At 40.7% G+C, this 23,702-nt stretch overlaps 1 protein-coding gene across 1 annotated transcript; it reads right to left on the bottom strand.

Moving 5' to 3' along the window:
* Positions 1-290: 290 nt before the first annotated feature.
* On the bottom strand, positions 291-23,702 carry LOC122761935 (NACHT, LRR and PYD domains-containing protein 12-like). The gene is given in 14 exon segments (XM_044017125.1): positions 291-429; positions 432-914; positions 995-1,041; positions 3,439-3,612; positions 3,710-3,883; positions 3,974-4,150; positions 4,519-4,689; positions 10,000-10,173; positions 10,270-12,344; positions 13,848-13,926; positions 14,344-14,472; positions 17,846-17,959; positions 18,041-18,133; positions 23,487-23,702. Coding segments are annotated over 13 exon segments (3,915 nt in total). The 5' UTR covers positions 18,118-18,133; positions 23,487-23,702; the 3' UTR covers positions 291-388.

Below are 23,702 nucleotides of genomic sequence, written 5' to 3'. Positions count from 1 at the left end.
TCTTCAGACAAAGAGTCAAACTCTTAACATCTTTATTTACTTTGTTTTCTATTGGATTGAAAACCTTGAATTTTATTTTATATTATTTTGACTTCTTTCTTTTTATTTTATATAAAGCATTTATTCATTTTTTAATTGATTTTACTTTGTGTATCTTTTAATTTCACTTTCAAACATTCACTTTTTGTTATTTTGATCTCAGTGTGTGTGAACCTGTGTGTTTCAGGCTGGTTCTCAGCAGCAGGGGGCGCTCACAGCGCAGGACGGCGGCTCAGTTAATGACAGACATGTTGATTTTTTAAGTCTTTATTTATTGATGGTTTCAACAAAGAATGACTGAGACGAGCTTTGACCTCGTCCACCACTGAAGCTGCTGTCTCTTCATGTCCTACAGGGGACACAGAGACACTGAGGAACCATCCCAGACCAGAACCCAGGATAAACCGGTTCAGTGAATGTGGTCCTGAAGGTGTGGAGGTGGATCAGTGAGTCAGAGGAGACGCTGTAGAAGGACAGAGTCCCAGCAGGACAGTCCACATACACTGATACTCTGTGAGAGACAGAGGACATGATGGGTGTTTGTGTCCTACAGTGAAAGACAGAGTAACCATGATCATCAGAGCAGAACAGACTCCAGGACTGATCATTATCTCCAAACAAACAGTCATAACTGATGTCTTTCCTCTTGATTCCTCTGTAACTCAGTGATATATGAACATCTCCTCTCCACTCGACCTCCCAGTAACAGCGACCAGTCAGACCAGGTCTACACAGCAGCTGAGACCAGAACTCAAATCTGTCTGGATGATCAGGATACCACTGATATTCTGTCACAAAGGTCACTTTCCTGTTGTCGTCAGACAGTTTGAGGTGTCTGTTCATTGTGTTTGTGTCCAGTTCCAGTTCACATGAATCTGATGAAGACAACGAGACACAGCTGCAGTTTATTGATGATCAGCTGATATGTTGTTATTTCCTGTAAATCCATACTTACACTTCCTGAGACCAGGTTTTAACCTCTGCTCTCCAGCATGGTCCATCCTGGAGGAAGAAACAGTCTGAATGAGTTTCTGTCCAACATGAGTCCAAACTGTTGTCTTAATGACGCACTCTGGTGGACACAATGATGAACTACAAGGACAGGTGTGTTTCAAAGAGAAGACGGTGGCTGTTTCTCAATACTCAAGTATGCAAGTATGTACTTGCTTACTTGGGAAGTATATACTTGAGAAGTACGCTGGGAGTATATACTTGCCAAGTACAGGAGTACACAAGTATGTGGTTGTTTCTCAATACTCAAGTATGCAAGTATGTATGTATTGTTCTGCTGTAGTTCTGCTGTAGTTCTGCAGTGCTGCAGCCTCATTAGCGCCACCTACGGTGTTGATAAATGAACATATGAAATACTTTTAATAAATGCATATATATGTTGTTATTATTTTACATTTTAAATATTTAACTTCATTTATTAATTTATTTCTATTAAAATATACAACACGAATGATACAATGTGGAAAATAGATATATTACAGCATTGTAAAGTAGTATATATATATATATATATATGTATATATACAAATATATACTACTCTACATATCTAATATCTACATATTATATTTAAATACAGATACAATGACCGTGCGACTTTAATATAAATCTAACATTCAAAGTTAAAATAAATAAAACATTAACAATATACAAACTTTTAAACTGTCAGGTCAAAACGTTTCCATTAAAAACAAAATAACACGTCAACAACAAATCTATGGATCACACCGAGCATCTAATGACAGCGACGTCTGAGCCAGCGGATCATTTCATCAGGACAGGCCGAGGTCACGCTGCTCTGTGCCGGGCACAGTGAGCGCCGAGCGTCCGCAGAGGCGGAGCTTATCGTTTTTGTCGTTTTTGTCAGGCTTCCTTCTTCTTATGAACGATAGGTGATGAGTTGATGATGCAGGAGAAGACCCCACTGACACAGGACTTGTACCGAACAAAGGGATTTGATTTAGTCACAAGTCAGGCGTCAGAACCAAGCTCTGCAGCAGCTCGGGAGAATGTGTTCTTGCCGAATCTCCGAACAATTCTGCCTCAGAAAAGCAAAACTAACCTTATATAGATTTTCTAGCATTTTTTTCAGTATATAAAACGTCCGTTTGTCACAAATTTAAATGTGGGAGTTGCCGAAAGCCTCCTGACGCTCACAAACCAAAAATTCTATCTCTATCATCAACCGTTCTTGAAATATGACAACTTTAAAACATGCTGTTTTCTCTGCTTTCTCTGCTGATTTTGGAGAGATAGAGACAGGCGTGTGTGTGCGTGTGTGTGCGTGTGTAAGGAGCAGAGGGGACTTTGGGAGGGGCTTGTCAGTCTCTCTGTATTCTTCCACCCAAAACTTTGACGTCTAACTCCTCCCACAGTTTTGAGAAAACCCCCACACGTTATATCAAAACGTGCGGCTCGACCGGGACTTGTGTGCTATGACTTTTCTAAGCGTTTCAAGTAACCATGGCGACAAAAATCGCAAAAAACTGCCATATAACTTCCACATGCCGTGGATTTTCTAGCAAGTACGCACAAGTACGCACAAGTATGGATATTGAGAAACGGCCGGTGTCTGCAGAACCGGAGACCACAGTTTCAGGAGGCTACGCATTTACTCAACAGCGCCACCACGTGGACAACACAGAAGACAACTTCTGTTTATACATTTGAAACCCACCACGAGTAAACCAGCAACAAGTTGGCCCAGCACAAACCAAGTAAACAAAGAAAATAGATAAAATAGAGGGATTTCATTTGTATTTTTTACAGTGTTTCAAATCGCAGTATTGTGGGTCTAAAAAGCATAAACTTTGTATTTGAATTACGGTTGTTTGATCGCTTGCTTGAATCGAGACCTAGTTTCCAGTGCTTTCGTGGTTTTTTCAGCTGCGCGTCACAGAGGAAACACATGGCTACTTATGCAGCTGCTGCTGCGGAGGCTCGTCGCTGTTACTGCTGCTTCCAAAACTTGTGTGTTTTCACCGTTGAATGAAGAATGAAGAACAACTTGATTGTAGCTGTTAGATGACGAACATCTCGTACACAACTCACTACAAACACCACAGAATAAAGACATCTTTACTTTAGTTTGACCGTAGACTGTTTGAAGTGGACCAGGACTGTTCTGTACCCAGTACCAGGACTTCTCACATGATGCTGCTACTCTGTGCAGATGATCTGTCCAGTTCATGGTTCTGGTCGTTTCTCAGGCTGAACTACGTGACATTCACTCGTTCTCACGAGGTGTTTAAAAAGTGTCACTAATGTTTGGTTATACTCACTGACAGAGGAAAACATAATAACAGGACATCTTCAACCTGAACCTGCTGACAAGTTTGAATACTGCTGATGAACATGAAGAGGAAGGAGGAGGAGGAGGAGGAGAATACCTGAGAGTGTCCAGTCTCCAGTGAGGACTCTTCAGTCCAGCAGACAGCAGCTTCTCTCCTGAGTCTCCTGGATGATTGTAGCTCAGGTCCAGTTCTCTCAGATGGAAGGGGTTGGAGTTCAGAGCTGAGGTCAGAGAAGAACATCCTTCTTCTGAGACCAGACAACCTGACAGACTGGAGTTAAGAAGATATGATGAACTCAGTGATTCAAAAAAAAACATCTTCATCAACAAGAACCTAAAGAAGAAAGGGTCTGAGTCAGAGTTCTGACCTGAGAGTCTCCAGAGAACAGTGAGGACTCTTCAGTCCATCACACAGCAGCTTCACTCCTTGATCCTGCAGGTCGTTGTTACTCAGGTCCACGTGTCTCAGACGAGAGGACACAGAGCTGAGGACTGAGGACAGAGCTTCACAGCTTCTCTCTGAGAGGTTACAGCCACTCATTCTGAGGAGGAGTTCAAGAAAATCTATTCACATATGTAATTAAAAAAATAATCAGAGTAGAATTGTCCATATAAATCAGCTGAGCACCAACCTGAGAGTCTCCAGAGAACAGTGAGGACTCTTCAGTCCATCACACAGCAGCTTCACTCCTGGATCCTGCAAGTCGTTGTTACTCAGGTCCAGTTCTCTCAGATGGGAGGGGTTGGAGTTCAGAGCTGAGGTCAGAGAAGAACATCCTTCCTCTGAGACCAGACAACCTGACAGACTGGAGTTAAGAAGATATGATGAACTCAGTGATTCAGAAAAAACATCTTTATCAACAAGAACCTAAAGAAGCAAAGAGTCTGAGTCAGAGTTCTGACCTGAGAGTCTCCAGAGAACAGTGAGGACTCTTCAGTCCATCACACAGCAGCTTCACTCCTGGATCCTGCAGGTCATTGTTACTCAGGTCCAGTTCTCTCAGATGGGAGAGGTTGGAGTTCATAGCTGAGGTCAGAGAAGAACATCCTTCCTCTGAGACCAGACAACCTGACAGACTGGAGTTAAGAAGATATGATGAACTCAGTGATTCAGAAAAAACATCTTCATCAACAAGAACCTAAAGAAGCAAAGAGTGTGAGTCAGAGTTCTGATCTGAGAGTCTCCAGAGAACAGTGAGGACTCTTCAGTCCATCACACAGCAGCTTCACTCCTGGATCCTGCAGGTCGTTGTTACTCAGGTCCACGTGTCTCAGACGAGAGGACACAGAGCTGAGGACTGAGGACAGAGCTTCAGAGCTTCTCTGTGAGAGGTTACAGCCACTCATTCTGAGGAGGAGTTCAAGAAAATCTATTCACATATGTAATTAAAAAAATAATCAGGGACAGGTGAGGAGCGAGAGAAGGGTATCAAGGAGAAACTGCGAGCTTTCAGAAGGCAGTCCCCATCCTCTCCAGAAGAAGTATAAGCTTTGACTGATTTTTGAAGAGTTGGAAAGCTAAACAGAATGTGCTATATTCACCACATGATGAGAATATATATACAGGCGAGGGTTGCTGTATAAGGACACATTTTCTGTGGAATGAACAGAGACCTTTTCTTTTCTTTTTTAGAGCGCCATGGTGGGGGCCCTCAGCCCACAGGTGGGAGAGGCTTTCCCTCACAGCTAGATATTTTATCTAGCTCAGGCCAGGGTCTTTTCTTAGAGACCCCAGCCTTGGGATCACTCTTTTTGTTTATCCTTTTTTCCTATTTCTTGCTTATGTTTGGTGTTGTTATTTGTTCAGGGAGCAGATCTTTCAATTTTCATCTTGTTAAGTTTGTTGGTACACTTACAAGTAAATAAGTATGGCTAGTGACAAATTAAAATTCATTTTGTTTAATGTCAATGGGCTGTTGAATCCAGTTAAACGTAGTAAAATCCTATCTAAAGTGAGAACAGAACAAGCCCATGTGGTTTATTTACAAGAGACCTATTTGACAGACAAGGAGCATATAAAGCTAAAGAAAAGGGGCTTTACAAATCTGTTTTTTTCTTCATACAAATCAGGGCAGAGAAGAGGAGTTGCTATTCTCATTTCAAACAAGCTACATTTTGTATTCCAAATGGGTGATAAAGAGGGCACGTTTATTTTAAGTAAGGGGTAAGATAGATGGGAATCCAATTACCTTACTGAATGTCTATGCACCCCCAGGGAGTGACATTAGTTTCTTCCAAAAAATAACCAATATCATGGTAAGTGAAACAGAAGGCCTCTTGATCTGTGGAGGGGATCTAAATATACATCTGCAGCCAAAGTTGGACTCATCTTGTGGAAAAACCCAGGATAGGAAGTCCTTCTATAAGAAAGTAAACACACTATTTGAGGAGGTGGGCTTGATTGATATATGGCGAGATTTTTTCCCTAACAGAAGGGATTACACTTACTACTCTGCTCCTCACTCTCTCTATACAAGAATAGATTATTTCATAACATTTGGGAAGGATAAAGATAAAATACATACTTGTGGAATCGGGACATTAGATCTAAGTGACCATGCACCAGTATACCTATCCACTGATTTTGGCCTGCGATCAAAGAATAATACATGGAAATTGAATTCCAGTCTGTTGAATGATCTGTCTTTTAAGGCACAAATTAAATCAGAAATGTGTCTCTTCTTAGAATTCAATGATACTGGAGAGGTTTCACCTCCCATGTTATGGGATACTCTGAAGGCTGTTCTGAGAGGGAAAATTATAGCAATACTGTCATTTAAGAAAACAAATAGGAATAAAAAGTTAGAGGATTTCAAAAACAAGCTAAAGGTACTAGAAGGAAAACAGAAATTAGATTTGGCACAGAATACATTGAGAGAAATTAGACACACCAGGAATGAAATTAATTAGGGATGCACCGAATATTCGGTAACCGAATATATTCGGCCGAATATTGCAAAAAAAGCCACATTCGGCCTTCGGTGGAGTGAGTTAAAAGCAAGGCCGAATAGTGGCGTGTGACGCAATCAAACAACGACCAGTGACGCGGTGACCCGGCGCCTTCGGTAAAATGTCGGCAGTGTGGAGATATTTTAAAGTGTTGGAGAGCGAGAAAAGAATTGCAGTTTGCAACGAGTGTTCAACCAAACTATCTCGAGGGGGTGTCTCTGCAAAGACCTTTAGCACTACTGCTTTAATTTTTCATTTAAAAGCCAAACACCCTGAACAGCATGCTGAGTACGAGAGAGAGACGGCTGCAGCAGCTAAAAGGAAATCTTGTCACAGCACGCCCACTCCGTCCGTGCAAGACGTCTTTGAAAAGACGAAAAAGTTTGCGAATGACAGTGCCAAAGCAAACGGAATCACAAAGAAGGTAATGGAGTTCATGGCTTTGGATGATCAACCGTTTAGTGTTGTGGAGGACATTGGCTTTCGGAGGCTTGTGCAGTACATTGAGCCCCGTTACAGCAGGGGTCAGCATAGGTTCAATCATGGGCCAGATTTATTAAGCATTTTATTTGGGACTTGACATACAGGCACAGTTGTTAATGTTTTTGTCTGTATAAAACAATTTTAAGATGTCTCAGATGTCATAGTTAGTTTCCTTTTTATTTCGAAGCACTGTTATTGACAAATCTGTTCTGGCCTGGGATATGCTGTGTACCTGTATAAGTGTATGAGGTTACAAGCACACACTTATTGCGATTTACTTGAGCCTTCTGTTTACATTATTAGCCTGCTGTGGCTAAGCAGACTTGCCAAAAAGACAATAATTCATTTGTTGTGAGTTTATCCACTGCACTTTAGTTTTTTGGAATACATGTTTTGTTTGAAGGCCTACTATAAATGAAAAATCTTTGTGCTTTTTTTTGAAAAGAAAAGCCTACTGGAATGTTTAAAAATGTCATTATCAATAAACATTTACTTTCTTGGAATAACATGTCTAAAAATTTATTCTAGGCTATTAATGCAATATAAAAAAAATAATGAAAAAATTAACAACCGCATTCAATATTCAGTATTTGGTATTCGGTATTCGGCCACACATTTAAATTTTATTCGGCTTCGGCTTCGGCCACAAATTTTCATTTTGGTGCATCCCTAAAATTAATAATTTGGCCACACAAGAAATCGAGAAAGATTTAATGTTTCTGAAACAGAAACACTACGAAAGTGGCTCCAAATCTATGAAAGTATTGGCATGGAAATTGAAAAAAAGGATAGCCGAAAATACAATTCATAAAATTAGGGATCCAAGGACAAAAGCGATAAAAAATAAACAAAATGAAATTCAGGAAGCTTTTGAAGTGTTTTACAAAACCTTATATTCTGAAGTCCCAGGTGGGAGTGTGGCCCAAATTGACAGCTTCCTGAATTCCCTAGATTTACCCACTCTCGATGAAAATCAAAATAAAATGATGACTGCGGATATAACTGAAGAAGAATTAAAAGTTGCAATTGGTAGACTTGAATTAAGCAAATCACCAGGATCTGATGGCTACACGGCAGAGTGGTACAATTTTAAAAAGAACTAATACCTGTTTTACTTCCTACTCTGAATTGGGCTTTAAAAAATGCGCAAACGCCACCCAGCTGGAAGGAGGCAATCATTTCAGCCATACCAAAAGAAGGCAAGGATAAAGTGGAGAGTGGCTCTTTTAGGCCAATCTCTGTTCTTAATGTGGACTATAAATGATTTACTTCTGTTACGGCCAAACGATTAGAAGAATTCCTGCCGACACTGATACATAATGATCAGACAGGTTTCATACACCAACGCCAAACACAAGACAATATACCAAAGACACTACATATTATGGATCATATACAAAGAAATCAAACTGAAGCAATTGTGATGAGCGTAGATGCTGAAAAGGCCTTTGATTCGGTTAACTGGATTTTTCTCTACAGAGTGTTGCATAGAATTGGCTTCCACGATACAATTATTAAAACCATACAGGCACTATATGACAAACCTACCGCCAGGGTCAAGGTCAATGGATATTTGTCAAATAGTTTTACCCTAGAAAGGGGCACCAGACAGGGCTGTGCATGGTCACCACTGCTCTTCGCATTATATTTGGAACCACTAGCTCAGAACATCAGACAAACAGAAGATATTAAGGGAATCATTATTAAAGGGACGGAATATAAATTGGCCTGTTATGCAGACAATATTTTGATATACCTTGCGCAACCAACTCACTCTCTGCCTAAATTGATGCAAGCATTTGAACAATATGGCCAATTATCTGGGTACAAAATCAACATGAGTAAAACCCAAATACTCTCATATAACTACTGCCCACCAAGAGAAATCAAAAGTAGCTACCCCTTGACATGGCAAACAGAGTCCTTTAAATACTTAGGCATCAACCTACCAAAAGATCTTACAAAATTATCGGAATATAACTATTCACCCATACATAGAAAAATAAAGGATGATATAGCAAGATGGAACTTAATTCCCTTCTTTAGCCTTAGTTCAAGAATTGACTCTATTAAAATGATCATATTGCCAAGACTTTTATATTTATTTCAAACATTGCCAATAGAGATTAACCAAAACCAATTTAACGAGTGGGACAAACTGCTATCCAGGTATATAGCAGTTCGCCTCAAAACCTTACAGCTGGTTAAACAAAAGGGAGGATGGGGCTTGCCTTATTTTAGATATTATTATTTTGCAGCGCAGATGAGAGCAGTGGTATGCTGGTGCAACCCGTCATATACAGCTCAATGGAAAAGCATTGAGGAAAAAATGCCCTCCATCCCCATACAGGCAATTTTAGCTGATAATAACTTGCAAACCCACATAAATAACATTGATAATCCATGGGTGGCGTGGACCCTTAAAGTATGGAAAATGATTATAAAAGAACATAAACTTGAAAATGATATTTTGGCTCTTAAATGGTGTGCTTATGATTCGCATTTTAGACCTAATAAATTGGATTCTAGATTTAAGGACTGGATAGCTAACGGTATAACAGCCTTATGTAGAGTAATGAAAGATGGAAAGTTACTCAGTTTTGAAACGCTTAAAAGGACACATGTTTTAGAAAAACAAGACTTTTATAGATACCTGCAGTTACGGCATTACGTCAATACAAAGATGAAAAATCTAACAAAGATAAACACATGTCTAATTCAATTATTTACAAAAGCTATTAATAAAACTGTGTCATGCTTATATAAGGGTCTGTCTAATTTGAAATCTCACTCTACTTCATATATTAAAATAAAATGGGAGAAGGAAGGAGGGGTAAATATATCTGAGGAAGAATGGACAACAATTTGGAGGTATCAATGGAGATGTACCAGCTCACAGAAGTGGAGGGAATTTGGATGGAAAAGCTTGATTAGGTACTTTATTACACCTTCTCAGAAGTCTCACTATGATGATAATTCCCCTGTCTGCTGGAGGAACTGTGGAAATCTAACTTGTACATAGTTGCTAATGTGTGTTTTTCCTTTTTTCATTGTTTTTATTTTGTCTAGGCATTTAGAGCAGACAACAGATGTGAGATGTATGCATGTATGTTTTGCCGGATGTGAATGTCTGTTTCTGAGTGTCAATAAAAAATAAATTATATAAAAAAATAATAATAATAATAATCAGAGTAGAATTGTCCATATAAATCAGCTGAGCACCAACCTGAGAGTCTCCAGAGAACAGTGAGGACTCTTCAGTCCATCACACAGCAGCTTCACTCCTGGATCCTGCAGGTCATTGTTACTCAGGTCCACGTGTCTCAGACTAGAGGACACAGAGCTGAGGACTGAGGACAGAGCTTCACAGCTTCTCTCTGAGAGGTTACAGCCACTCAGTCTGAGGTAGAAAACAGTGATGAACAAAAGGTTAAACATGTTTGTCTTGTGCTCTTTAGAATATGTCTTATTAATATTTATATACTGATCCACATACAGAGCTTTGTTGGAGGCTTTGACCACCGGCAGCAGCTTCAGAAGAGCCTCCTCTGAAGCAGAGTATTTCTTCAGGTCAAACTCTTCCAGATCTTTTCCTGATGACAGTAAGATGAAGACCAGAGCTGACCACTGAGCAGGAGACAGTGTCTCTGTGGACAGGCGTCCTGATGTGAGGGACTCTTGGATCTCCTCCACAAGAGAACGATGGTTCAGTTCATTCAGACAGTGGAACAGGTTGATGCTTCTCTCTGCTGACAGATTCTCACTGATCTTCTTCTTGATGTACTCAACTGTTTCCTGATTGGTCTGTGAACCACTTCCTGTTTGTGTCAGTAGACCTCTTAAGAGCTTCTGATTGGTCTCCAGTGAAAGACCCAGGAGGAAGCGGAGGGACAAGTCCAGGTGTCCATTTGGACTCAGTAAGGCCTCGTCCACAGCACTCTGGTGCAGATGATTCAGTTTAGGTTTTTTTCTAAATGGTCTGGACCACTGGCTCGTTGTTGGTTCTGACAACAGATTTGTTCCAGAGTTGATGAAGGTCAGATGAACATGAAGAGCAGCCAGAAACTCCTGAACACTCAGATGGACAAAGCAGAAGACCTTGTCCTGGTACAGGCCTTTCTCCTCTTTAAAGATCTGATTGAAGACTCCTGAGTAAACTGAAGCTGCTGTGATATCGATGCCACACTCTGTCAGGTCTGATTCATAGAAGATCAGGTTTCCTTTCTGCAGCTGCTCAAAAGCCAGTTTCCCCAGAGACTCAATCATCTTCCTGTTCTCTGGACTCCAGTGTGGATCTGTCTCAGCTCCTCCATCATATTTGACCCTCTTCACTTTGGACTGAACCACCAGGAAGTGGATGTACATCTCAGTCAGGGTCTTGGGCAGTTCTCCTCCATCTCTGGTTTTCAGCATGTTCTCCAGAACTGTTGCAGTGATCCAGCAGAAGACTGGGATGTGGCACATGATGTGGAGGCTTTGTGATGTCTGGATGTGGGAGATGATCCTCCTGGCCTGCTCCTCATGTCTGAACCTCTTCCTGAAGTAGTCCTCCTTCTGTGGGTCCGTGAACCCTCTGACCTCTGTCACCATGTCCACACAGTCAGGAGGGATCTGACTGGCTGCTGCAGGTCGTGTGGTTATCCAGAGGCGAGCAGAGGGAAGCAGTTTCCCCCTGATGAGGTTTGTCAGCAGCACGTCCACTGAGGTGGACGCTGTGACGTCAGTCAGGATCTCAGTGTTGTGGAAGTCCAGAGGAAGTCGACACTCGTCCAGACCATCAAAGATGAAGACCACCTTAAAGTCTTCAAACCTGCAGATTCCTGCTTCTTTGGTTTCAGTGAAGAAGTGATGGATGAGTTCCACCAAACTGAACTTCTTCTCTTTCAGCACATTCAGCTCTCTGAAGGTGAAGGGAAACATGAGCTGTACGTCCTGGTTGCTTTTGTCTTCAGCCCAGTCCAGAGTGAACTTCTGTGTTAACACTGTTTTCCCAATGCCAGCCACGCCCTTTGTCATCATTCTTCTGATTGGTCCGTCTCTTCCAGCTGAGGCTTTAAAGATGTCTTCTTGTCTGATGGTTGTTTCTGGTCTGTCTGGTTTCCAGGAAGCTCTTTCAATCTGTCTGACCTCATGTTCTTCATTGACCTCTCCAGTCCCTCCCTCTGTGATGTAGAGCTCTGTGAAGATCTCATTCAGAAGGGTGGGGTTTCCTGCTTTAGCCACGCCCTCAAACAAACACTGGAACTTCTTCTTCAGGTTTGATTTGAGTTCACGTCGACAAGCTGGAGCTCTGATTTCTGACAGAACACAAGAAAATAAATCAGTGAGTGGATCATTGAGAAAATAAGATGTTCTTCCTTTCACATTAAAAGTCCTCTTACTGTCAGCTAGCTTCTCCTGCTTCATCCTCCTTAAGAAGTCCTCTGTGATCTTCAGAAAGGCCTCTCTGCTGCTCCTCTGCTCCTCATCCTCCCTCTGACTCTCTGAGACTTCTGTGTGATCTGTATCCAGAACCTTGTGGATCTTCTTCAGCTCGTTCTTCACAAAGCAGATGATATTCTCCTCCAGCAGCTGGAACAGAACATGTGAAGTTTAACCTCAGATGATCAGTGACAGAGTGAAGTCCTGCAGGTCCACAGAGCAGCATCCAGACTGTCAGGACCAGGAGCCTCATGTATAAAAGAGTGTGCAGCTTTCATACTAAAAGACGGCGTACGCACAATATTTATAAAGTACGTACGCAAAGAAAATCTCAGATTAATAAAACTGTGCGTACGCCAAGTCCTGGGCACCTTTTCTTTATACATCCCATCAAACGTGAAACTGAGCAGAGATGAATGAGGAACACACCACGCCCACCCACAAATGAATATACAAATGACTCTAAAACGCCTTCGTCCTGAAGAAAAAGGACAACTGTGGCAGCAAAGAAAGAGGGAAATAAAAGAAAAAGAAGGAAAGTGCACGATCAACTCGTCAATTTATGATGTATAAATCTGTAAAAATAGATTATTTTGGTCGTTTCTTTTGGAATTAGTGATAAACACAAAGGAACTAAATGTCAGGGTCACAGCGACTGCTCTCATATTAATATTGATGCTTAAAAAACTGGCTGTGCATTGATAATTGATCCTGTGCATGTTTTTTTCTGGTGTAACATGTATGTTTAGACATGACTGATCCATGTGAGCTGAATTTACAGATTATTTCAACAATCTATAAGTGTCACACGTCATCATCTACACACATTACGCACAAAATAAGCAGACAGAGTTCACGGAGTTACTCCATGTAACCATTCATTACTGTCACTGATTGTGTTGTGGATGCTGCGCCTTTCTCTTCCGATGAAAGGCGCAGCGGTGGCGGAATAACTTTTTCGTAGTTATTTCGTTATCGTGTGGATTAAAATGGGATAAAGAAAATGTGCTACTCAACGTTCAAGTCCCGTTTTCTACAACAAATGAGTCTGTAACTTTATTTTGTGTTTAAAACATTATAGACTGACGTGTGTTCATGTGTTCATGTGTTCATGTCAGCAGCTGTGTTTACATCACTGTGTTACATAAAGAAAATATTCATCTGTGGAAAATTAATTTCAGTAATTTGCTCAAAGTAAATAAATGAGTCACACACACACACACACACACACACAGGTCTGTAGTGTGTGTGTGTGCTCACAGGATCAGTTTCGTCTTCAGTGTCCTCTCTGATGTTATCCACATATGTTCAAACGTACGTGGTGTATCAGTATTGTTTGTCACAGAAAATTCATGTTTGTCACTGTAGACACATTAATAATATTATTTTCAAACACTGTGATAAGTTTCAGAGCTTAATATTGCAGCGTCTCCACCTGACAAGAGTTTGCGGAGCTCTCTGCAAATTCTCACGGCAGCTCGAGAGTTTGCGCTGCGATGCGCAAACTTCCACGCCAAGTACATTTTTATACATGCCGTCTGTGCGTGAAAGCAAGCGTACGCCGTCTTTTTGTGCGTACGCACGGTTTATACATGAGGCCCCAGGACTCTGCTTCAGTATTAACAGTAGTGTCATGTTTGTACATTTACACACCTTAAATATGGAGTCCAGGTCTGCTCCATGCTGCTGGACAGACTGACCACTGAGAACCTCTGTCCTCTGCTGATCAACTCTGAGGAGAAAAGATTCAGTGTCATTTACTAAACAATCATTTGTTTCTACCAGGTTTTCAATGTGCTGCACCTACGATTCTTCTTCAGCCAAGTTCACATGACATGAGTTTGACAGGTTGAAGACAAAAGTCCCTGAAGGACAGTCTCTAGTGTTTGTTATGTGTGAAGTCTCAAAGACACAGTCAGAGAGGCTTGTCCACGAGTCCCTGACCAATCACGGACTCTGACTAGATTTACTGCTGGAAACGTGTTCAGAGACGAGGACAGGCTGAAGACGTTTAGTGGAGACAGAAAAACAACATTGGTCCACCAAAGAGAAGAAGAGTGTTTTTCTGGATTCAACATGTTTTGGACTAGACAGGCTCCCCCTGGTGGAGGATCATGTAAGTGTGTGTTACTATGTGTGAAATTCTTACATCAGTTCACCATGTTTTTGTCCATCCTTGAAGTTAATATAACGACCTATAGACAAGTCACTCTTCATGGACACACAGCTGGGTCCAGGTCCAGGTCCGGCAGAGTCTGGTCCCTGTTGATGGATCCTCCTACAAACACACAACATGACATGTAAATACAACATCTGCTGTGATTGATCTCATTAAGGTTGGACAATAACACAAAGGAAGATAACAAGGAAATCATAGTAGAAAGATTTAATGAATTCTTTGTCAATGTGGGGCCGAATCTGGCAAAGGACATTCCTGACTCACTCCTTCACTGGGACCACTTTGATAAGGACAGAGACACAAACCCCAGCACAATGTTTCTCACCCCAGTGAAGGACAGAGAGATTAGACACCTGGTCAACAAATGCGTAGCAAGAACATCCACGGATGTTGATGACCTCGACATGAAGCTAATTAAGAAAGTAATAGTTAAAATCGTTTCACCTCTAACACACATCTGCAACCTGTCATTTCAAACAGGAACATTTCCCACCAAAATTAAAGTGGCGAAAGTAGTGCCATTGTTCAAGAAAGGGGACATACAGAAATGTACTAACTACAGACCAGTCTCAATACTACCACAACTGTCAAAAATTCTGGAGAAACTATTTAACGATAGGCTAGACAACTTCATTAACACAACCTGCTATACGACAGCCAATATGGATTCAGAAGAAACCACTCGACGGCGCGAGCTTTAACTGAGTCTGTGGAAACCATCACTGATGCTGTTGACCAGAAATGACATTCAATAGGAATATTCATAGACCTGAAAAAAGCATTTGACACCATCAATTATGATATTTTGATAGCTAAACTGGAGAGATATGGTATTAGAGGCATAGCACTGGAATGGGTCAAGAGTTATCTTCACAACGGATCTCAATATGTTAAGATGGGCGATAACACACATCGACTTGCTTGGACATAGTTTGTGGAGTCCCACAGGGGTCACTGCTGGGTCCAAAACTGTTTATACTATACATTAATGACATATGCAAGGTATCCAATATTCTGAAATTAATACTATTCGCAGATGACACTAATATTTTCTGTTCGTGGGATGACTTGAACCAATCAGTGGAAACAGTCAATAATGAAATGGCCAAGCTGCATGTGTGGTTTAATATAAATAAACTATCACTAAATTTAGAGAAAACTAAATATATGCTGTATGGGGAAAAAGGCCGTAAGACTAGTATTAACATACAAGTTAATGGACATCAAAATAAAAACATCATAATACAAAAGACTGTGGAAACTTTCCACATGGAAAGTGCAGTTTTATTGATGAGAACTCACTGTGAGACTGTGTACACAGGTACCATGTCTTTTGCAATGTGGCCTGTTATAGCGTCTGTAACGCCTTTATGTCTGGTGGACGTCGACTCATACGGTGTAACGCTAGTGAACGCATCATCACTTAACACTTCTTTTGGGATGACTGAGAAGTCCCCGGTGTTTCTCTCATTGTAATACACTCATGGTGTTGTTTCAGGTGGTGAAACATGTTTGTTGTGCTACCTCGCTTCGTCGCAATTTTCGCCAAGCACGACCTGCACAACACCTCGCTCGGGTTGACATCATCCTTTTTAAATCCAAAATACCTCCAAATAATGGAGGATAATTTATGTTTAAGCACAAAATCGCCACCGGCCGCATTATCTTCCGCGCTCATGTCACTTTTCTTTCCCGCCGTGTGTGTGTGTGTGTGCGCGCGTCTCAGTCTCCGTCTCCCTCCCGCCCTCCTATGTTTGTCATTGGTTGGCTTCAGCTGTCGATCCACAGCAAGCATGAAATAAGGTTTGTGGTTGGCTGGCCGCAGTGGTGCATTCAAGTGCGATCGTAAAAATGAAATTTACTGTGACCGCCAGAGCTGTACATGCAGGGCGAGCGCGGGGGAAAATCTATATTGTTTATATCGTTGCTTTTTCGATATGAATATCTTGAATGTTCATATCTCGATATCGATACGATAACACCAGACACTTAAAAGGTAAGCTGGCCAGGAGTGTGTCCATACTTTGGAGGGCACAAAAACTATTAAACCAGAAGGCACTATACTTGTTGTACTGTGCACTAGTCTCTCCACACCTGCAATACTGTGCAGAGGTCTGGGGACACACTTACAAAACCACTACTTATCCCCTGTTTATACTCCAGAAAAGAGCCTTGAGAATTCTACAATATGCCAGTTACAGAGAACATACAAATCAACTATTTATCAAATCAAAAATACTCAAATTATATGACTTAATAAAATACCACACAGTACAGATGATTTACAGGGCTGCCAACAAAAACCTCCCTCACAATCTACAGACATTATTCCTGACCAGAGGGGAGGGACACAATCTAAGAGGGAACATGATGTTCAGGCAGAGAAGGGTAAGAACTACATTAAAATCCTTTACCATATCAGTCACGGGGGTCAGACAGTGGAATAATCTGGACGAGGAGATGAAAAAAATCAGCAAAACGGAGTGTATTTAAAATAAGTATGTAGCTATGACTATTAAACAATACAGAATGACCCAGGAAGAAAGTATGACAAACGTCAGGGACAGAAATCTGTAGACACCGTGTGGGAACGGCAGTGGAAGCATATGTAACCAAACAAAAACAAGAAGTGAATGTACCCAAACAACAGCTGACATTCGGAAACACAAATGTCAACACATGAGAAGTACTTAGCTGACCCTGTGAATCGAGTCACAATGGAGAATCAATTGATCCAAGATGGAACTGCTAAGCTCGTCACTGAATGTGATCAACAAAGTGTTCTCAACAAGAAGTGCAGGTTCTAGTGAACCTAGTTGCCCAGATGGGACCTTCATGGCTGGCTACAATCGGGACGGGATGGGAGTCTGATTGACTGTCTAGAGCTAGACTACTACATCTCTGAGTGCTACCTGATGCTGAAACATGTTTGTCAAAATGTCCTAAGAAAAAGAATATTTATGTGTTGTATGATGAAAATATGTATTCTGTGGATAATGGGGGCGGGACTAGATAAGCTTTTGATCCCGCTTTCCCTTTCTGTTATGTGTATTGTGTGATGAGTGATCTAACTGACATGACCGAAATATATAAATTAATTAATTAATGATCTACAGTATCAGGAGACACAAGGAAAACAGGTTTGTGTCAGAAATGGTTGAGTGTGACCCAGATGGTGTCAAACACTACACTGATTAACACATTTAAGACTTCCACATCTTCAGTCAGATCACTTTACCCAAACCCAAGCATGTGAGCCAGGACTGTTCCACAATTATTCAACATTTCTTATTTTTTCATGGGTCCAGATCTGAGATTAAATGGGGACGGGTCTGTTTGGGACTTGGGTCCAGAATGTCTTGGGTCTGCATGGGTCTGGGTCTGAATTCTCAAATATTAGGTGTCTCTGGTGCTACATGGTGGATCATTTGAGTTGTTGACCTGTGAAGACCTCCACCCTCCATCATCTGACCTCTTTTCTTGTTTGAAGCTCACAGGTTGAGCCATGGACCGGTCACTCTTCATGGACACACAGCTGGGTCCAGGTCCAGGTCTGGCAGAGTCTGGTCTCTGTTGATGGATCCTCCTACAAACACATGATGTGTAAATAAAACACTGAGCTGTGACATGGAGACGAGTCACATGATCCATGAGATCCTCATCTCACCTCTGACCCTCATGTTCCTCACACAGAGTGGTTTTAGAGGGCGGAGCTTCCTCTTCACTGGCCTTGATCTGATTCATAGCAGAGCGCCACCTGCTGGGAGAATAAAACTCGCTCATTACAAGTTCTGCTAACATGGGTGGACCACATTGACCTAATGTGGGCCGGTCAGCAAGAAGACTTTTTTTAACCACAGAATTGGCCGACATGACCCTCATTGGCTGACTGAACAATCGGCACAGCCCATTGGTTTATGCTAATAATGGACTGTCAGTCACTCAGTTACTGGTTCATTTCAAAGAGCCGTTAAAAAGATTTGACTCGTTCGTGAACGTCACAGCTCGACTCACAACTCACTCAAGACGCTGTTTGCATCACACTTTACAGCCCTTCACTGCAGGTGAGTCCACTGGTTTAACAGAAGAGCCCGCCCTCTGGTGGTCAGGTAAGAAGCTGCCCAATAGATAGATACATATGTATGTTAAACATCTGGACTTTGCTGAACGTCTGTGAAGTGATTCTGCTGCTGAACAGCGAACAAAACACAGACCAAAGTTTTCTAAAGTGTTATCTGAAGGAAATATGATGAATGTGATCAAATAACTGCTCTGATCTGAACTTTACACTCAACTCCATCAACTGCAGTCAAATATTAACAGAATCAGATCTTATCACTGAACAATGATCTCGACACATAAACTTATACAGTTCTAACTCTAATCGACTCGACTCAGTTTAGTCAGCCATGTTGTTTTCCATGACTTCACAGTGCAGCCTTTTTCAAACTGGGGGGCGGGCCCCCCTGGGGGGGCGTGGAGACTCTCCAGGGGGGGAGCGAGTTCTTAAGTCCTAACTAAAGTTTAGCAGGCGGAACTTTTGGTCTCGCTGTAAGCTGGACTCATTTAAGTGACGTACCACAACAAAACCTACACTGGTGACAAGGTTTGGATAATAGAGAAGTTTCTGAGGGACAAAAAGAAAACTGTGCATCTAACAACAAGCCAACGTCAGCCGAACAGAACAATGACAGCATTTGTATTGTTGAAACAAAAAAATTAATTGCACAGCAAATGATTGATATTTGTAAAATATTCTTTGTTATCCAAATGTATTTATTGTTTAACAAATGACGCTATTATAGTTATAATTGCACATTTCATATTTTTATTTGAAAATTGCTTTCTCACAAAGCAATATTGAGTTTATTTGTATCGCTAAAGCAAAAATGTCGCGGGGCCCCCGGGAAATTTCTCCCCTCCAAAGGGGGGCCCAACAGAAAAAGTTTGGGAACCACTGTCATAGTGCCTCCTCAAAGTGGGCGGAGTCATCACAGGAAGCCTGCGTGATACTATACTATAACATTTGTGTTTGTGGTTAAAGGAGGTTTTTGCTCGATCGACGCATCCCTCAGTTAGCACAACAGAACCAAAACCCGAGCACGCTCTGATCAACAACAGACCAGCAAAACCAAACAACTCTCCTCCACTACCTGGCTGACAGTCATCTTTTTCTGACTCTGCCCCCTGCTGGCAGCGTAAAACATAGTTAAATAACAGTCTTTTGTAACAGAATCTGTAAAATAGACTATAATTACTATTCAGGTGTTACACTAACACCCGATACAAAGGTGGCACTGGAATGTTAAGGCGATTTAGGATTTAAGGCAGGGGTGTCAAACTCAAATACAGAATGGTAAATATCAAAATAAACCTTTTCCACAGGCTAATAATACATTTGAAAATAAAATAACAATAATGAATGAATCAAACATTCAAGCCTTGAAGTAGCAAGAGAAAGTGCATGAATGAAACGTTAATTATTGCTCAGTTTGCTACACTGATTTGTTTTAACACTGAATATGGAACAAGCAACGCTTATATAACTTAATAGTGCAAAATCAACTTTCAAAAAAACAAACGAAAAAACATCAATGGCATATTAAATAAAATTTAGATCAAAAATTGAATGCCTCTTTTCTATTTGCAGCCTTCTGAGGTAAATATCAACATTAACTTTTTCCACATGCTAATAAATTTGAAAATAAAATAACAAAACAATGCGCCAAAACAACAGCAGATCATTTTGGGATTTGTAGTATTAGCGGTGCCGCTGTATAATACCGGCGGGCCAGCTCTAATGTTAATTTGATATTGCCTCAAGGGCCAAATTAAATTACACGGCAGGCCAAATTTGGCCCGTGGGCCAGAGTTTGACACCCATGATTTAAGGAGTCGTTTGAAGATGGAGTGACAGATTCTGAAATGTCCTCCACGCTGCAGCGGGTCTTCACTTCCGGCTTCAGTTGTGTGGACACAGAAGTGTGATGATTGTTTTTGCTGCCAAGGTTTTATAGAACAGTGAATAAAGTCTGGGATTTGTAAAGTTTCAGGAATTTATTTGAAATTTTGCCATTTCTTTGAGAAATCTTGGTAGAAACTGGTTTACAAAAGAATCCTTGAACACTGTAGAGTATTGAGCTGAAAGGATCAGCCAGTAAAAATCTGGACACTGGTACTGTTCATAAGTGGCTTTGGAACTATGTTCATTTTCTGGTGGTGTCCAGAAAACAACATTGGGTTTTTAGATAACTGGCAAAACTTCTGGGGGAAACCTGGTCTCATGAGGAGAGACGGCGTCCATCCCACTTTGGATGGAGCAGCTCTCTTATCTAGCAGCTTAGGACATTTTATTAGAAACCCATGACAATCCAGAGTTGAGACCAGGACACAGAGTTGCAGTCTTTCATGCTTCTCTGTGCTTCTTCTCGAGCAGTCACCAATTAAAAACCCCATAGAGACTGTGTCTGTCCCTCGACCTACTAAAGTAAAAACTAAAGTAAATAAAGTAAATAAACCAATAACAAACAGAAGAGGAGTTAGACATTCTAACTTAATAAAGATTAATACCAACAATAAAATAGAGTCAAATAATACCACTTTCAAATGTGGACTATTAAATATTAGGTCTCTCTCCTCAAAATCTGTTTTAATAAATGATCTCATTTCTGACAATTGTATTGATTTATTCTGTGTAACTGAAACTTGGTTACATGAAGAAGATTACGTTAGTCTAAATGAGTTAACTCCACCCACTCATGCTAATACCCATATTCCTAGAAGCTCAGGCCGAGGAGGAGGAGTAGCACCCTTTTTAATACTAGATTATTAATCAATCCCAAGCCCAAACCAGGATATTCATCGTTCAAAAGCCTTATTCTTAATCTATCTCATCCTAGTTGTAAATCACAGAAACCAATTATAATAGTCACAGTTTATCGTCCACCTGCACCTTATTCAGAGTTTCTATCAGAGTTCTCTGAGTTCTTATCTGAGTTGGTGCTTAAAACAGATCAAATCATAATTGTAGGGGATTTCAACATCCATGTAGATGTTGACCGTGATAGTCTTAGCTGCGCATTTAACTCGCTGTTGGAATCAATAGGTTTTATTCAACACGTTAATAAACCAACTCATTGCCTTAATCACACCCTCGACCTTGTTTTAACTTATGGTATTGATATTGATAACTTAAACATAGTTCCTCAAAACCCTCTCCTTACTGATCATTATTTACTCACATTTAATTGTACAATAATGAACTACAATAACATAAATAAGAAATACTGTCTGATAATAATATGAATACATTCAAAGAGACAGTGCAACCTTTATTTAACTCGGTGCCATATGTCAGTACATCTGAAGGTACCTTTTGTGATTTTACCCCCGCCCTCATAGATAACCTTGTTGATAGTACAGCAGCCTCACTGCGTACTACATTAGATTGTGTTGCCCCTCTGAAAAAGAAAGTGGTGAATCAGATGAGACGAGCACCATGGTTTAACTCCAATACTCGTGCTCTTAAACAGACGTTACGTAGATTAGAAAGAAAATGGCGTTCCAGTAACCTAGAGGAACTTCATATAGCCTGGAAAGATGGTTTTGTAGCTTACAAAAAAGCCCTACACAAAGCTAGAGTTGCCTATTATTCTTCTCTAATTGAAGAAAATAAGAATAATCATAGATTTCTTTTCAGCACTGTAGCCAGGCTGACACAGAGCCACAGCTCCACTGAACCATCTATTCCTTTAACACTGAGCAGTGATGACTTTATCAACGTCTTTGTGAATAAAATAACATCAATTAGAGAAAAAATGGATCATCTCCTCCCTCATATTGGGACTGACTCATCTTCTAGCACAAGAGCTTTAGAAGCACCAGGTGCACAGTTAGACAGTTTCTCCCCTATAGATCTCCCTGAGTTAACATCATTAGTTTCATCATCTAAACCATCAACCTGTCAGTTAGATCCTATCCCCACCAAACTGTTTAAAGATGTGTTTCCTTTAATTAACAACTCTATATTAACTCAAATTAATCTATCCTTATTAACTGGATATGTGCCCCAAACGTTTAAAGTAGCAGTTATTAAACCCCTTCTCAAAAAAGCGACCCTTGACCCAGATATTTTAGCTAATTACCGACCTATATCTAATCTTCCCTTTGTTTCTAAAATCTTAGAAAAGGCAGTTGCTAATCAATGATGTGAATATTTGCGCATTAATGGCCTGTTTGAAGATTTTCAGTCAGGTTTTAGATTAAACCATAGCACAGAAACAGCACTAGTTAAAGTTAGTAACTCAGATAATGGTCTAGTTTCTTTACTTGTCCTGTTAGATCTTAGTGCTGCATTTGACACCATTGATCATAATATTCTACTGCAGAGATTGGAGCAGACTCTTGGTATCACAGGTGCTGCCCTCTGCTGGTTTAAATCATACTTATCTGATAGATTCCAGTTTGTTCATGTTAATGATAAAACCTCACTACAAACAACAGTGAGTGCTGATTCCAGTGTGTAATCTCACATGTCAACCAGCAGATGTCAGCATTTATACTGTGTCAGCAGAGCTGCTTCAAAAGGGTTGGGCCTTCTTCACGTTCAGAGGAACCATGTTCACATCCCATAATAAGACAAGTTTGCAGTATTACACCAGACATTTAAGCCTCTCAGTGTCACTACAGGGTCAATTCATTCTGTGTAAAAACCTCAGTCACTGAACAAGAGTCAGTGACGTGAGATTCATGAGCTTCACAGTAAAAACATCACGTCCACTCAGTTACAGTGTTGTTTTCGTCAACGATGACAAAATAATTTTGTTGACGCCCCTTTTTTTTAGTAGAGTCGGTCGCAGCGCACCACCGGCGGAGGAAATTTCATTCTGCCCAACAGTAATCTCCATTACTTATTGACCTAAATGGATTTGTTAAAAGACTATACTTCTTTCTTTTTTTAAACTAAAACTTTTTTGAGTTTGACTAAAATTGGACTAAAACTATCACATCTAGAAATGACTAAAACTAATCAGCGTTCTAGTCCAAAAAAACGTTTTAGCTCAGTTACAAAGTTCTTTTTCACATGTGTGATGAGATGAGTTTAGTTCTGTTACCTTGTGAAAGCAGGAAATGATCGTCATGAAGCTGCTGAACGTCTGTGAAGTGATTCTGCTGCTGAACAGCGAACAAAACACAGACCAAAGTTTTCTCAAGTGTTATCTGAAGGAAATGTGATGAATGTGATCAAATAACTGCTCTGATCTGAACTTTACACTCAACTCCATCAACTGCAGTCAAATATTAACAGAATCAGATCTTATCACTGAACA

The sequence above is a fragment of the Solea senegalensis genome, unplaced genomic scaffold, assembly GCF_019176455.1.
Source record: "Solea senegalensis isolate Sse05_10M unplaced genomic scaffold, IFAPA_SoseM_1 scf7180000015104, whole genome shotgun sequence".
NCBI lineage: Eukaryota > Metazoa > Chordata > Actinopteri > Pleuronectiformes > Soleidae > Solea > Solea senegalensis.
Note: the sequence above shows the minus strand (reverse complement) of the source record. Positions and strands in the feature narration are given on the sequence as shown.